The 17634-nt window shown below is 35.5% G+C and overlaps 1 protein-coding gene across 12 annotated transcripts in view; it reads right to left on the bottom strand.

Moving 5' to 3' along the window:
* Window positions 1–17634, bottom strand: part of Gpatch2 (G-patch domain containing 2) — a 243775-nt gene that overhangs the window by 114088 nt on the left and 112053 nt on the right. For all 12 annotated transcript variants that reach the window (XR_012438976.1, XR_012438977.1, XR_012438978.1 and 9 more), the window contains one exon: window positions 2564–2603. Coding sequence is in view for 4 of the 12 variants with exons in the window: in XM_074048296.1 (XP_073904397.1) it covers window positions 2564–2603 (40 nt within the window). In the remaining 8 variants the exon portion in view is untranslated. Of the gene's footprint in view, window positions 1–2563; window positions 2604–17634 lie in introns of those variants that run through there.

Below are 17634 nucleotides of genomic sequence, written 5' to 3'. Positions count from 1 at the left end.
ATGGCTTTGCATCTCATCATTTGGACCAAGGTTTAACCAAAAGTTTATCATGCTATAGTTAGACCTAAGTTGAACTAAGAAATGCTTATCCCTCAAACTATAGTGTATGTGTGTATATATATACACACACACATATATGTGTACATATATGTATAGTTGATCCTTACTATTCAGATTCCATATTTGTGAATTCATCTACTTGCTAAAAGTTTTTGTAAAACCAAAATCAATACATGCACAGTGGTAAAAATTGGAGTCATCTGAAATGAGTGTTGCTAGCTAAGGTCCACCAAGGTGACACTCTTATCTTGTAGCTCTCATTCTGTGAACAGATGGGTTTTTTTGTTTTGTTTTGCTTGTAGTGTGTGTGTGTGTGTGTGTGTGTGTGTGTGTGTGTGTGTGTGTGTGTTTGTGTGTGGTCTGTTGATCACTATGGATTTTTGTTTTTTCTTTTTTTTGGCATTTTTGTGCTTTTAGGGGTGATTTCACTGTCTAAAATGAACCACAAGTATAGTGAAGTTCTTTGTTTGAAGCTCAAGAAGGCTGTGATGAGAATTACAGAGAAAGTACATGTGTGTTATATGAGCCTTGCTATTGGATATGAGTTCAGAGATAATGAACTACATACTAAGAAAGGGTCCTGAAACAGAAATACACATAAATCAAGGTCACATATTGATTGGGTGATGAAGATGTTGTGACCAGAGGCTTGAAGGAACCTAACTGTTTAGTTCCCCTGAGAGCAATGATTCAGTATTCAATGATTCAGTGTTTGAGTCTACCCCAAGTAGGAATAATTAACTGTATTTACCAATAACCTCCCTATTCAAGATAAAAATCCAAAATGCTATACCAAAGTTTAAGCAAAAAGCTTATTTAAATATTTGTCAAAAATTCATAAAACTTAAAGAATGAAAAAGAATTGGTCAACTCTCCTCCTCATAAGTTACTAGCTTTTGAACTTTTTTTTTCTCCCCAGTACTGGGAATTGAGCCCTTCTCTCCATGTGCCTTGCACATGTTAGGTAACACTGAGCTGAGGTATTAATTTTTAGCTGTTGCCGAAAAAATCTTGACTGGAACCCAAAGTTTAGATTATAATCCAAGACATAAATTTATAATGTCATCAAGTATTTCTCTTAATTCTAAATAGTAAAAAAGAAGAGCTTTAAAAAATTACATCTTGAGATAAAGTGTCTTCTTATGCAACTTAACATAGGCAACAGAAGAATTTTATTGTAAGCATTGTATATGCAGGAATATGAGTCCCTTAGGAGAGCAGAAAGTCTAATTTTTGCATTATGGATAATAAGTAAGATAAATACATTATGAATTTAACAGCATAGTTTAGAAACTTTTAGAAATCACAGCAAACATTCTATAATTAATGTGAAAAGTATCCTTTCTTTTTTTGGTAGTACTGGAGTTTTTAACTTAGAGTCTTGCACTTGGTAGGCAGGGCTCTATCCCTTAGCTCTAAGAAATGTCTTTAAAGAGGCAAATCCCTTTTTTGGAAAAGGGCAAAATGATGAAAAATCATTACAACTGAATTTGAATTCCCAAGGCGTTTTTTTTCTTTTTTAGCTAGGCTCAAGTGTTAAAAAGTAGAGTAGAGATTATATGAGGCACAGGGCAACTTCCTCTTATGCCAAGGACACCATGACAACTGTATCCAATTGTAAACTGGCTGCCAGTTTGAGACATCAGACAGCACCAATGAGCGATGTCAGTGATTACCATTACCAAGCACAGCCTTCAATTTACCGCCTACCTCCCTTTCTACCTCTCAGAAGAAATGATTTCAAAGGATTTAGGTTTATCACTCCCATGTATTTTAGAAGTGTTCTTTCTCGTGGATCACCCAATGAAAAATTAACTAATCATTCATGATGAACAAAAACAACAAAAAAACCTTGTGTTGATTCAAACCCTAAAATGTATGTCCCTTAAAACTTAACACAATTTAAGTCCCAAATTATATTAGCATGCTTTAGAGCAAGAACTAATACATTCATGAGACAAAGAAAGTAATCTGCTTATTTTATATGTGAAGACAACTTTAATGCATGTCAAATTCTTGCTAAGTCAACTAATCATTGTGATGTCATGTACGTCAAAAAAATATTTAAAAAGTTCACTGGGGGAGACAATGTAAACTTGTAAGAAACTATTGCCACCTTCTAAACTTCAAACAAAAACTTCAAACAAAAATATTCCTGTGTAGATCTTATGTTTAAGACAAATTAATTTTTAAAGCATGTAGACTGCTTTGCTATGGTAATTTTGCAAAAACCATTTATTAGTAATGAAGTCCAACACATGAATGAGTTCTGGGTGTTTACATGGAAGTCATCGTGTGACTCAGGAAGGTGGCAGTAAGAGAAAACTCTGATGCTAACAGGATCATTCATTTGGTCAATCTATTAAGCGTTGGCACAATTAACTCCTTTAAAAATAAGCTGGGGATTTATATCTCTTCCAATAAAGCTGACCTATTATCCTAAAGGAAAATAGGTAAGTATTTGAAAGAGACTAACCTCCTTTTGGATTAGAACAGACCTTACCTGGCCATGCTCTGTCCTAGCCCCAGGGTTAAACCAATGGCTGCAGAGGAAAGAGAAGAGGCATTAGCTGGAACCTGACTGCATGCACGTGCTCTCACACCATCTATCTGCATGTGCTTTAAGAAATTTATTCGCCACCAGCAATAGAGCCTTAAATATGCTTTATTTTAATGGATATTTCATGTAATTCTAGACTTACACCAATTTTGACAGAAATGTAAGAGTGCTCATAACCCAGTAATTTTCAATTTAATAAGCAAACTGAGTTAGAATTACATTTCCATTTAATTATGTTAACATAAACTGCTGGGACTGTATTCATTTTATGAATCAATTTTGGTTATAAAATCTACAAATGCTATCATTTACCACAACTTAATTATAGCATCATTACAACAAATTATGACCTTTTGATTACTAGAGTTATAAAAAAAAGTTAAAAATACACGAATATTCTATTCTGCAGCATTGCCCCCAGAACAACACAAATAGTCCTTGATAATGAATTCTGGACCATTAGCTAAAAGCACCTTGGAGCGACTTCTTTCACAGTAACAGCAATCAGGACTTTGGCTGAGAACAAGTTCAGCAATATTAAAAACGCAAAAGTCACTGAACAGTTGAAGCCTTCCTTTTCCCCCTGCCCTGCCCAGCCCATGTTGCTATATCCAACCCTGGGATGGCTCTGGCAATACCTTTTCAGTGAGGGTTTTTATTAGTTATGTAACTAGTCCTCTGGCATCATTCTGCATGAGGCCTAATAGTAAACATCAAGCACTAGAAAGCTGAGATATGGCAAATTAACCAGTACAAACCCACAATTATACAGAATGATATTAATATGACTATTAATGCTATTTATTATTTCAAGAATAATAATACTCTTTTGGAAGTACTATTTAGCTACATGACATGTATTATTTACCATCCTTATAAAAGCCTTATAAGGTTATTTTCCTGCTGCAGATGCAGAAATGGGGGTGCAGATGTTAGGTTCCTTGTCCTTGGTGTGCTTGCACCACAATACTACAGAAGGGCAAGGGACTGACACTGCAAAGGCACAGCTCCCAAAACTCCCCAAGACTTCTAGGCATCCTGTATCCTCTATGGTGCTGACAGCGGGAATGAACAGCCTCTCCATCCATGATTTGTCTATGCTCTTTCTGTAACATTTCATGAGCTCATAGACTGTGATGTTCCCTGGAAGGGCAGATTCTAGTATTGATGTGGGAATGGACACATACTGGTTAATAAAATGGTATCTGGATTAATTAATAGCTGGAAACAAAATTATTCACTGTAGTTCCACAGACAACTAGATTAAGGTATCCCCTTTCTACTAAAGGACTATGCCTTTTGCTTTAAAGGAAAATACTAAAAAAAAAAATAAAATGCATACCCCAGTTAAAAAAAAAAACTTTCACAAAAGTAATAAAAACAGCAGCTACTTGCTCCATCTATCCTAACTCCAAAACTGGGTCCAGAAAAACCACTGTTTAGTCTTTTAATCTTTTCCTTTTCCAAAACATAATACTGTATTTTGAAATAATATGGTTATATCAACAGTATATGATTGATTTTAAATTTATAACCATTAATTTAGTTTCTGTAACTCCTGATCCTTCATTTCCAATTATAATACCAATTTGATTAATCAATTATGAATTAGACATTATTATGCTGACTATGTGAATACTTTCTGCTGCCGGGTTTTCCTTTTGTTTCTCCTAAAGTTGTTATTTGCCTTGCTTTTCTTCCTTTGCTGTTTTCTCTATATACCTACCAGTCTTTTTTTATTAGAAGTGTCACATCCTCATCACTCCCAGTTTTCAAATACTAAAACAAAAGAATATTCAAAATGTATCCATCTCATCCTCCCCTCTTCAGCCCTTAGAAGTCTCCTTCCCAATGCCCTCTGTCCACTTGGTATTATCTGGGCAATTGTTTCCCAGATCTGTCCTGAAACTTCCATTACTTCATCAGGTGTTCATGTTGCTTCTGTACATTGCTATGTCCTAAATCCCACAGCTCCTCAGATCATTTCCATTGTTTATTGCAGCACTCATAGTCTAGGTTTGATTCCTTTGTTAAATATAGTTTACAAGTATTTCCCACTAGTCTGTAGCTTATTCTTCTTAAAAGTTTCTTTTGCAAAAGAACAGTTCTAAATTTTGTTGAAAGGCTAAAAAAGAGTATCTCTCTTCCACTGAATTGCTTTTGAGTATTTGTAAAAAAAAAAAAAAAAAAATCACTGGCCATACGTGTTTGGGTCTATTTCTGGGCTCTCTGTTCTGTTCCATTGACTTAGTTGTTCAACTCCTCTTCCAATACCATATGGTATTGAATACAGTGACTATAGAGTAAGTATTGAAATGTAGTGGGGTGATTCCTACTACTTTATTCTCTTTTAAAAATTATTTAAGCTAATCAACTTCCTTTGCTTCCATATAAATTTTAACATATTCTTGACTACATCTACAAAAACCTTCCTAGGATTTGAAGGAATTGCATTAAAGTTGAATATCAATATGAAAGGAACTGAAATCATAATTATATTGAATTTTCCAACCTATGAACATGGAATATCTTCATATTTTTAAGATCTTCTTTGATTTCTTTATCCTTTTTAACTTCCATTTTATCTTTCATGTCTTTTACTAATTTTTTCCTCAAAGTTTTAAGGGAAAATTTAAAATATTTGGTAAAATTGAAAGAATGCTAGCATAGACAAGCATATATCCACTATCTAGGTTATACCATTAATATTTTTATTATATTTGGTTTATAAGATATATATATATCACTCTATTTTAATTATATTATGAATGGGTTTACCCCTCCCCAATTGCTTTTAATTTTATTAGGATATATATTTTGTACAGGGGGGTATTCACTGTGACAATTCTGAATAGGCTGAATTATATATTATAACATTGGTTATATATTAACCAATGTATAATATCTATCATCTCTCCCCCTTGGCCCTTCCCCCCCTTAAAGCACTGCAGAGGTTTCATTGTTGCATTTCATGTAAGTATATGAAGTCCACCAAACATATTCCCTCACCTTAATCTCCTTCATTCACCCTCACTCTCCCACAAGTAACCCCCAAACATTGTATCTATTTTATAGTCCTGTCTTTCCTTACTAATTTCTAAACCAATGTTCAAAGGGATTTCTTGATATATCCCTGCTGTGAGTTATACTTTACTTCGGTCTGTTTAACCCCTTCCATTACTCTCCCTTACTCCTTCCCTCCCATTCCCCCATTTTTCAACAACTTTCAATACATATTATTATAGCCTCTACCTTCACAGATGTTATATTACAATATTGCTGGCTCTATTATTCTCTTTTTCTTTCCCTCCTTCCCCAAGTTCCATAGTATAGTTCCACTATTACAAACATGCTCTACACATGTTTGTATATGATCATGGCTGTTTTTGTATATAAATTTATCTTTTGGATCCATCTTCCACATATGAGAGAAAACATGCAGCGTTCATCTTTCTGCACCTGGCTTACTTCACTTAACATGATGTCCTCCAGTTGCATCCATTTACCTTGAAACTACATGGTATCATTTTTCCTTATTGCTAAGTAAAACCCCTTTATATACATATGTATAATAATTTAATAATCCAATCATTATTTATTAATCCAATCATCGGTACATCTAGGTTATTTCCATAGCTTGGCTACTGTGAACAGTATTGTGATAAACATTGATGTATAAGTGTCTTTATTGTATCCTGACTTATGTTCCTTTGGATATATGCACAGGAATGGAATCACTGGATCATATGGCAGTTCTAGTTTTAGCTTTTTGGGGACTCTCCATACTGTTTTACAAAATGATTGTATAAAGGTTTCTATTTCATCATGTCCTTGCCAGCATTTGTTGTTTCTGCTCTTGTGAAGACGGCCATCTAACTGGGGTGAGATGAAATCTTAAGTTTTGATTTGTGTTTCTTTTAGAGCCAGGGAAACTGAACACTTCTTCATGTATTTACTGGCCATTTAGAACTCTTCCTTTGAAAATTCCCTATTCAATTCATGCCCATTTCTTTATTGGGATGTTGATTCTTTAGGAATTGCCTTTTGAGTTTCCTGTAGATTCTGGATATTAGTCCCTTATCAGATGAATAGCTGGCAAAGATTTTCTCCCATTCTGTGGACAGTCTCATGAGTCCTGTGACTGTTTCTTTTCCTGTGTAGAAGCTTTTTAGTTTGATGTAGTCCCATTTGTTCATTATTTCTCTTGGATGTTGAGCTGCTGGTGTTCTATTTAGGAAGTCTTTCTCTATGCCTATATATTCCAGTGTATTTCCTACTACTTCCTGGAGTTGTTTCCAAGTTTCAGACCTCTATCAAGGTCTTTGACCCACTTTGAGTTGATATTGGTACAGGGTGAGACAGGAATCTAGTTTGTCTTCTACATGTGGATATCTAGTTTTCCCAGCAACATTTGTTGAAGAGGCTGTCTTTTCTCCATCGTGCACTGTGGGCTCCTTTGTCAAAAATGAGTTGGCTGTAGCAGTGTGGGTTTATGTCTAGGTCTTCTAACATATTGGTTCTTGTGTCTCTTTTTTTTTTGTGTGTGTGCCAATACCATGCTGTTTTTATTGTTATAGCTTTGTACTGTAAGCTTAAAGTGGGAAGTTTTGACATTTCCAGCATTGGACTTTTTGCTCAGAATTGCTTTGGCTATTTGAAATCTTTTATACTTGCATATGAATTTTAGGATTGATTTTTCTCTCTGTAAATAATGTCATTGGGATTTTGATAGGAATGCACTGAACATGTAGATTGCTTTTGTAGTGTAGTCATTTTCACAATATTGATTCAGCCAATCCACGAGCATAGGAGATCTTTCCATCTTCTGATGTCTCCTTCGTTTCTCTCTTCAGTGGTTTATAGCTTTCATTGAAAAGGTCTTTGGTTTCCTTCATTAAATTTATTCCTAGGTTTTTTTCTTTTTTTAGGCTATTGTAAATGGGATTGTTTCCCTGATTTCTTGTCTGTCTGCTCATTATTGGTATATAAGAAGACTACTGCTTTCAGTATATTAGTTTTGTATCCTGCTACTTTGCCTAAAGAGTTTATGATTTCTAAAAGTTTTCTGGTAGAGTTTTTAGGGTGTTTCAGGTATAAGATCATATCATCTACAAATAGAGATAGTTTGACTTCCTCCTCCCTATTTGAATCCTTTTTATTTCTTGATATTTTCTTATTGATCTGGCTAGGAATTCTAAGACTATACTGAATAGGAGTGGGGAAAGCAAAATCCTTGTCTTGTTCCTGACTTTAATGGTTTCAGTTGTTTTCCATTTAGTTTAATGTTGGCTATAGGTTTGTCATATGCAGCCTTTATTATGTTGAGGACCATTTCTTCTATTACTAGCTTCTTTAGTGCTTTTATCATGAAAGAGTGCTAAATTTTGTCAAAGGCTTTTGTCTCAGATTCTGTTTATATGTGGCATTACATTTCTAGATGTGTATGCTGAACCATCCTGCATCCCTGGAATGAAACTGACTTGGTCATGTTGTATGATCTATTTGCTGTGTGGTTCAATTCGATTTGCCAGTATTTTGTTGAGAATTTTTGTATCTATGTTCATTAAAGATATTGGTCTGTAATTCCTTTTTTGTTGCACCTTTCTTGGGTTTTGGAATGAGTAAAACACTGGCTTCACAGAATGAATTTGATAGTGTTTCTTAGCTTTCTATTTCCTAGAAAAGTTTGAGGAGTATTGGTATTAGTTCTTCTTTAAAAGTCTAGTAGAATTCAGCTGTGCATCCATCAGGTCCTGGGCTTTTCTTTGTAGGGAGACTCTTTTTTACTGTTTCAATCGCATTGCTTGTTATAGATCTGCTGCAGCAAACTTAAGCTGAGATATGGGACACTGAGGCAGTTTAGCAGGAAGCAATGTTTTATTGTGCTGGCATAGACTCAGTGGACTTGTGTCCAATAGCTGAGCCCCAAGACAAAGAAGTCTTACCTTATATACCCTTCCAAGCAGGTTACAGAAGCAAAAAGCAAAGCTCAACCCACATACGGCTGTATGTGACTTCACTGGCTATTTCATTCCCCCAGAGCTATGTGACCTACTTCATGTTTCAATTCTTTTAAGTTTTTATCTCTGCTTTGCCTTCCCTTCCCCCTGCCTCATTATCAAAACACATCCTGTCTGCTTCTCTTCTGGTCCCCCTCCCTGCTACAGATCTACTTAGGTGATTAATATCTTCTTGGTTCACTTTAGGTTGGTTATATATATCTGGAAATCTATTCATTTCTTCTAGATTTTCCAGTTTACTTGAATATAAGTTTTCAAAGTGTTCCTTAATGATCCTCTGGATTTTGTTAGTATTTGTGGTTTCTGTCACCTTTCTTATCTTTGATCTTATCAATTTGGCCTTTTCCCTCCTCTGTTTTGTCATATTGGTTAAGATATTGTCAATCTTCAATGGACCAAGAACATGTGGTATTTATACACAATGGAATTTTACTCAGCCATGAAGAAGAATGAAATTTTATCATTCGCAAGTAAATGGATGGAACCGGAGAACATCATTCTGAGCGAAGTTAGCCAGGCTCAGAAGACCAAAAATTGTATGTTCTCCCTCATATGCAGACTTTAGATCTAGGGCAAACACAGCAATGTTGTTGGACTTGGGTCACATGACAAGAGGAGAGCACACACAGGAGGTATGGGGATAGGCAGAAAACCCAAAACATAAAAGTATTTGATATCCCCACTCCAGAGGAACTAATACAGAAACCTTAAAGCAGCAGAGGTCAACATGAGAAGGGGACCAGGAACCAGTGTAAAGATCAGTTAGATGAATCAACTTGGGTTGTTTTCAAGTTGTACGTGGAAGCAATGCTAAGAATCTTTCTGTATAGCTATCCTTACCTCAACTAGCAAAAACGCTTTGTCTTTCTTATTATGCTTACATCTTCTCCAACAAAATTAGAGATAGGGGCAGAACAGGTTCTGCCTGGAAGCAAGGGGGGTGAGAAGGGACGGGTGGGGGCGGGGAGCAGGGGGGGAGAAATGACCCAAACAATATATGCACATGTGAACAAATGAATAATAATAAAAAAAGATATTGTCAATCTTGTTAATCTTTTTTGAAGAAAATACTTTTTGTTTTGTTGATTTTTTGTATAGATTTTTTGCTTGGCCCAGATTTTTATTATTTCTCTCTGTCTGCTAGTTGGAGTTTGGTTTCTTCTTGCTTCTCTAGAAGCTTAAGGTGCATCATTAGGTTGTTAATTTGAGGTGTCTTTTTGTTTTTAATGTACGCACTTATAGGTATAAACACTCCCCCTAGCATGGTCTCTGCTGTGTCCCACAGACTCTGGTAAGTCATATTTTCATTAGATTCTAGAAACATTTTTATTTCTTTCTTTATTTCTTCAATGACTCACCACTCATTTGGCAATATGTTGTTCAGTCTCCATGCTTTTGATTATTTTCTGTGGTTTCTTTTGTTGTTGAGTTCTAGGTTTATTCCATTTTGATCTGACATGATACAGGAAGTTATTTCAATTTTCTTAAATTTGTTGAGAGTTGCTTTGTGTCTTAAAATATGATTTATTTTGGAGAAAGTTCCATGAGCTGCTGAAAAGAATGTGTATTGCTTTGTACTTTTGTGAAATACAAGTGTGTAGATGTCTCATTATGTCCATTTGGCCTAACGTATGTATTACTTTTGAAGTTTCTTTGTTGATTTTAGCTGAATGACATATCTATTGGTGGCAGTGGAGTATATGGGTCTCCCACTACCTAGGTTATACCATTAACATTTTTATTATATTTGGTTTGTAAGATACGTATCAATCTATTCTAATTATACTATGAGTGGGTTCCCTCGATTGCTTTTAATCTGTCTTTATACTGAAAACTTTTCTCAAGTATCTTTCATTATGCATTTAATATCCAAAAGACACAATAAAATCAATCAGAAAAGCAATGAGGTGATAGGATGATCATACAAGTTTCTCTCCATGGAGAAAATCTCCAAAAGTTATTATCTTGCAGCAAAACGTTCTTATTTTTGGTGAATTTCAAGAGGAAAATAATCAACTTTCTTTACTGATACATATTATTTCAGCTTGATGCATACCTTATTTTTAAGTTGTCAGCTTTTCTTGGGTATGTGAGGGGCAAACTGGCATTTCCTTTAGCAAACGTAAGTTTACATTCCTTCTATCAGCTGGGATAGCTACAACTTTCCAAGTGCTTCCTTGAGACATGGTCTTGCTATATGGCCCAGGGTGGCTTCCATGCACCAACATTCATGCACAACATGAATTGTCCTTTCCTTCTTTGTCATGTGTTTGCATTGTTTTCCTACTTTCTAGTGGGGTTTGGATAGAAAGACTGAAAGTTAAATTTCAGAGGCATGAATTCCAAGAGGCAGTGGTATTAGTGAAACCATGAATGGAATAGTTTCAAACAAGGAGTAGTCATTAGTGTTAAATATAAAGAAAACCTGTGTGGCAGAAATTGGGAAGAGGTCACTGGTGAACTTTTCCTGAGAAGTTCTAGGAAGTAGAAAGGAGTAAGGATTATAGTGTCATAGTTGGGTGAGAAAGAATGGAGATGTAAAGAAATAAAGCAGATATACTGTAATCCATCCTTTCTTGAGGACAGACTTTCAAGACAACCCTCCAGAGAGAGGGAGGAAGAGAGGGAGAGAGAGAGAGAAAAGAAGAAGGAGAGGAGGAAGAAGAGGAAGAGGAGGAGGAGGTAAAGGAGATCAGGGGAGGAGAGGGAAGGAAAGGAGATGAAGGAGACAAGAAAAGAGGTGAGGAGGGAAGAAAAGAGGAAAGGAGAGGAGGACAGGACCTTGGGGTTGACAAAATTTCAAAGAAGAGATTAAACAGTATAGTAAATGATGAAAGAAGCTCTGAGACAAAAAAAAATCATTGCCTGTAAGACTAAGAAAAAGGAGAGTGAAGGAAGGTGGATTTGGGTAAATTCATCTAAATGTGAATGGCAGTCTACTTGAATCTAAAGAAAAAGGGTAGTAAACAGAAGAAAAAAGTAGCTAGAATATTAGGTTGTGGTCAGAAAGTGGAATAATTTAAATCTTCAGAGCTACAGCAGCTCTGGGTGATGGTTCTATTCCAGAGGAGCCAGGGTCATGGGTTATTGCTGTGGCACACAGATGAAGGATGCCAGAGTCATGGAGAGACATAAGGTGTACTAAGTGTTAGCATGTACTGTCCCATCCAAGCCTCATTCCAGTGCTGCTGATCACAGAAGTGCCCCACATTTATCAAGGGTAGACACTGTCCTCATTTAATCTGTAAGCCACTCCAGGGGTAGATAACATCCCCATTTTGAAAAAAAAAAAAAAAAAAAGAAACAGGCTATGGGACCAGAAAGATCAAGTGATTTATCCAAGATTTCAGAACTGAGTAGCGAGCTGAAATTTGAATTTAGCAATTCTGATATAAAGCTTCCAACCATTATACCTGTTGTCACCAACTAGCAGAGCAGAAAGGAATACTCTCTCCCTCCTTTGCTTTTAACCTCCCTCCCTTCCTTCCTTTTTCTGCTTTTACAGCATAGTAACTTAATAATTTTCAATAGAAATGAGTGAATATGAAATACAAAGGTAGCAATGTCTTAAAAAAACTAAATCAATTTTACCTAAAGGTCTCGGAGAAGAAACAAATATGCTGAATGTGAATGGAGTAGTTGGGATGTTTGTTTATATTTATTTACATTGGAATCAAGATACCAGAGGGGTTCATAGGGAGCCTGACAGTCAAAGAAATACCTGGCAGCATGGAGCACAAAAAATTTGAAACTGACCAACTGAGAGAACAGCTGGGCTGAGAGACACAGATGGGTGGTCTACTCTCATAATTCAGGGGCTGGATGTGGTTTCCAAGTTCAACTGTCCATCTAGGATATGGATGCAGTCTAAGCATGTCTACGAACAGAACTGACACACACCATTTCAGTTTATGTTCATCATGGCTCTGCTCTAACATGAACTTCCCTCACCTACTGAATCCTCACTACAGTGGTTTTTCAAGTAGAGCAGCTGTGACTGGTGTCTATGGAGTGGAAAGGATTTTTTAAAACTAAAATCTCTGCTGATACAGAGTTCTACACTCATTCCTTCTTCTTCTTCCTTAATCCCTTTCCCCACCTACACAGTTGAACAATAGGTAGGAGAAATGTATAGCATTTCAAGGGAAGTCAATTAATATTACACCTAAAGGACAAAGCCAACATCAGGATTCTTAACTGAGGGCTCTAAGAACAAAGCCTCTAAAAGCATACTTTTAGGAAGGAAAGAACAATTGTGGCTTACATTAGACTTTTATTATTAGAAGTAAGCTTCTATTTTTAGACTCAGAAGCATAATTTTATTTTAACTTAACAGTGAGTCTCATAAATACAAAATGACCTAAATCTGTGCCATTCAATATGGTAGCCATTAGCCATATACAGCTATTAAATTTTTAAAAAATATTAAAAATTAAGCTCCTCAGTTGGACTAGCCATATTTCAGGTGCTAAAGGCACATGGTTTGGGGACTACCATGACGTTCAGTACAGATATAGAACATATCCACTACTGTTAAGGCATTTAATGGATAGCACTGGTCTATTTGGGTCATAGCGAATATTTGAATTAACTTTGGAAATGCTATATAATCTTCTCTACTACACATCTTCCTTGTGAGCCATAATTTTTTTTTGACAAGAACTGTAAGTATGAAGAAGTATACAACAGAAAGGAGGAAGGGAAATGAGTAAGTAGAAATACATGCCAAACTCCTAACCCAGTACCCTGTAACAGAGTTTTGAGGGCACATGGCTAAGAACTCTAGGTCTTGGTAGCATCCTCAACTGAGGATGCCAAAAGACTAAGGCAGAGGTGTTACTATAGAAAATGAGAGGGGTTTCATTCTCACAAGAAAACAAATAAAAGCAAACTGAAATCTTAAGTGGCTTCTCACTACTATTAAGAGAAAGAATCCTTAGTGTGATATGCCAAGCTTGGTAACATCTGGTCTCTGCCACCCTTCTTCACTCTCATATATGCTCTTCTTTGCATTCATTACTTGATTTGCTTTAGCATTCCTTTAGTTTCTTGAATGCAGAATGTGTTTTCTCTTCTCATCTCCAATTCACTTAGTTCCCAGTGGTCTCATAAGCCTTCCCGGTTCTATGTCCACTTCATACTCATATTTAAAAAGTTTTACTTTATTTAGTTCACTATAAAATAACACATTACATGCCAGTATATAACTATACATTTATGCTTATATTTACTGACAATAGCTACTACTTCTATTAATCCTCATAATTTCATGAGAATAATGATTATGCCCATCTTGTTTAATATTGTAATAGTGCCTGGTATCTAAGAGGCCTTCACAACAACTAAATAAAGGAATAGCTTGAGATATAGAACAGAGCTTTATCAACCATAGCAAACATGTAATTCTCTATGACTAGAAGAATGACCTTGGTGCAGTGATGCATCTCTGTAATCCCATACTCAGGAGGCTAAAGCCAGCATGGGCTACAAAGCAAGGTCCTGTTTCAAAAAATAAACAAAACAAAACACTCCCCGCCCCCTATACCCCACAACAATAAAAAAGGGAAACAGAAGAATGAGATCACCAGGTTGGGTAATCTTTTAAGACTCTTTCCAGTTCTTATGTTCTAAGGATCAGGTGGCAAGGATGACAAAGATGTTCCTCATCTATTAGCTTTCTCTATGAAACAAAAAGTCAACTCTAAAATTATGCTCAAGAGGCTCTTCAAAATCTTCATTTCTTTTTATTAAATTACTAATAAAAATTCAGGATGTTTTGCCTGGTGTGGCTGTAAGACACAAAAAAAGCAAGTGTGGTGTGGATGCAGGCTGCAGCATTCAGCAGTTAGGCAACCTCTGACATGTTACTTATATTTTCTGTGTCTCAGTTCCTTCCTCATGTATAAAAATAAAATCAGTCCTTCTCAGTATGAGGAATTTTAAATAGGACTAAGAACCTGGCACACAGTAGGTGCTTAAAATAAATATTAATTTTCTACCTCTGTAATATGTGAACTTTTATTCTGTGAGCTCCTCTCCAACCCCTTCTCCCCCCACTCCATGGCAGTACTGAGGATTGAACTCATTGTCTTGGTGCTTGCTAAGCAAGCACTCTATTACTTGATCCACACTCAAGTTCTTTTGATTCTTTTAGTTTTTCAAACAGGGTTTTGTACTTTTGCTGGAGTTGGCCTTGAACTGAGATCATCCTACCTCTGCCTCCCAAGGAGCTGGAATTATAGCATGTACCACCACATTCAGCTTGTTCTTAAGATAGGTTCTAGCTAACTTTTTGCATTGGCTGGCCTCAAACTATGATTCTCTTATGTCCACCTCTTGAGTAACTAGGAGTATAGGTATGCACCACCATGTTTGGCTTATTCTGTGAGCTTTTGCATATAATAACTATTTTTGGTCTGTAGACAAATTAGTGCTAATGGGTATTACTTATAGGATCCTCCACAGGTTTATCATATCACCACACACATAATACGAGCTTAATATATTTGTTTTTTTAATTCACTTTTGGTAAGAGTGAATTTATAACGTATGAGTTTAGAAAATTCAAGTTATTTGTAAAATGGGGATATAATACGTACTATGACTACTTCACAGAGGTATTAAAAATGGTGATACATGTGAAAATGCTCTGAAAAAGAAAATATACTGAATGACAAAGTATTATTATCATCATTTTGAAATGTTTTATACATACTTTAATAATCCTTCTGTTTTTATATAGGTACTTTCTAAAATTATCTTAAGAAAGGACTGTTATTAAACTTGTTCTGTAACTAAAAATTAAGACATATGAAAATACGAAATGACTCACCCAAGAAAGTCACAGGAAATCGGGGGTGGAACTGATCCATACATCTTATTTATCTCAATCTAGAGTTAAAGCCACTTCCCCTATAAAGCAATAGATGCTAAATTTCAAAGTATAAATGTATTCCCAGTGAACGTAACCTTTAATCCAGGCAAATGCAAGCTAGATATTTACACAAAAGATAAAATAAGGGGTGAATATTTGCTTTATAAAGGAATTCATCACAGGAATGTAATGAGTTACTCATATGCATTTAAAATAAGTTTGATCTATATACAATTCCTCAGGTAAATATCTGTTTCTTAAAATAAAAGCAAAATATAAACATCAAATTAAAACTTAAGTATTAGATCATACTTATTTATACTTAAAAAATATCCTGTAAGTGATTGAGAATAGTTACAGAGAAAAGAAAGAACTCCGTAAACACTTACGGATCACATAAAGGAAGGCTGCATATTTTTTTGAAAATGTAGTCATATATTTTCCATATTTTAATATTTGTATATTTTAAAAGGCAACAGAATAATTATACACAAACTTCATAACTTACTTTTACTCAAAATTTATATACTAATTTTTCTGCTTTAGCTGGATTGAGGCTTTTGTCACATTTTGTGTAGACTTCTAGTTGTATAAGTGAGTGTTTAATACATTTGTGTTAAATATTTCCTAGTAAAATCAACTCATCATATACTAATGATTAGACTTTAAATAAATATGTTTTCTAAGGAAATAGTTCATAGATGGAATTTTAAACAAGTTGCACAAAGTATTATTTTATTTAAACAATCACATTTTCATAACTGTGATTTCTTTCTTTTGAGATCTGGAAATCGAACCCAGGGCTTTGCACATACTTGGCAAGTGCTCTACCTCTGAGCCACACTCCCAGCCCTTCATTGTGATGCTCTGTAAGACTTCCTAATCTCTGCCCAGAGTATATGCTGGTTTAACTTTAAAAACAAGACTCTATATTGCAGCATGTATGTGGCAAAGTTGACTGTTCACCAAAGGATTTTCTCAATGATGGAAATCATTATAAAATATTATTTTATAGAAAAACTACCTAAGCTTTACTGAACTGCCTCCACTCTTCTCATACACTGAGCTGAAAGCATTCAGTGTGTGAGCCTTCCCACATGACGTCATGCTGCACATTGTTCTAACAACTCTAAAAACATCTTTTTTCCTTCCCAGATCAGTAGCCTTGTTTCTTTTGCTTAGTCACTTCTAGGTGGCCCTATAGAAAACAAAAAATATTTTTGAGACAGGGTCTTTCTATGTAGCTCAAGCACACCTTGAACTCGTGATCCTCCTGCCTCAGCTTCCTGAGTTCTGGGATTATAGACATGTGCCATCACAAGATGCTCAAAACAAATATTGATTTAGAGGAACCACAGTTGTTGATTTACTATCCAATTAGGATTTTCAAAATACTTAGCAACTTAAATGACTATTTCTTGACAGGTTCTTATTATAAGTTCTATGGTAAATCAGTGAGAACTACACAAAAATCACTATAAATCTATACATTCCCTATATTCTTGTGCAAGCATGAGGAAGGGGTGTCTTGACACTAGTTCTGGAAACTAAACCATTTGCTAGCTGGATGGCCATCCTAGAGAGAGTGATATAAAATGATAAAAAGAAATCGAAGATTACGATTTCTGCTTAAGGATAAAAGAATGAATTTGAGAAGCTAAGAACATGGAAAATAAAGGGACATGATAAAGTATGACAATGAGGTCTTGATGTTTATTACACTTAATTTAAGTCTGAGTTGTAACGGAAGGAACGGCAGGGCCTGGCTTCAGTTCCTGATCCATTACTTAGTGGCAGGTGACCTAGAACAAGTTGCAGAGCCACTTTGGATTTTAGTTTTCTCATATTCTTCTACCAGGGCTCATACCCTGGTAACCAGGAGGTTACTTTACAGTGCTCATACAGATACGGAATCAGTAACACATGTAAATGCCATGGTCTACTTAGAAGAATTATGCAATATAACTATATTAAGGTATGATTCTTTTTCTAATATTCATCATCCCCCCAAATGTGAAAGTAACATGTCCACTGAAATAAAGTTTGAAAATATGCCCCCCACCTCAAAATAATACAAAACCAATATATAGTCCCATCATCCAGAGATGATAAATTTTAGT

Source organism: Castor canadensis, chromosome 11 (genome assembly GCF_047511655.1).
Source record: "Castor canadensis chromosome 11, mCasCan1.hap1v2, whole genome shotgun sequence".
Lineage (NCBI taxonomy): Eukaryota > Metazoa > Chordata > Mammalia > Rodentia > Castoridae > Castor > Castor canadensis.
This window is presented reverse-complemented; position numbering and strand designations above follow the sequence as displayed.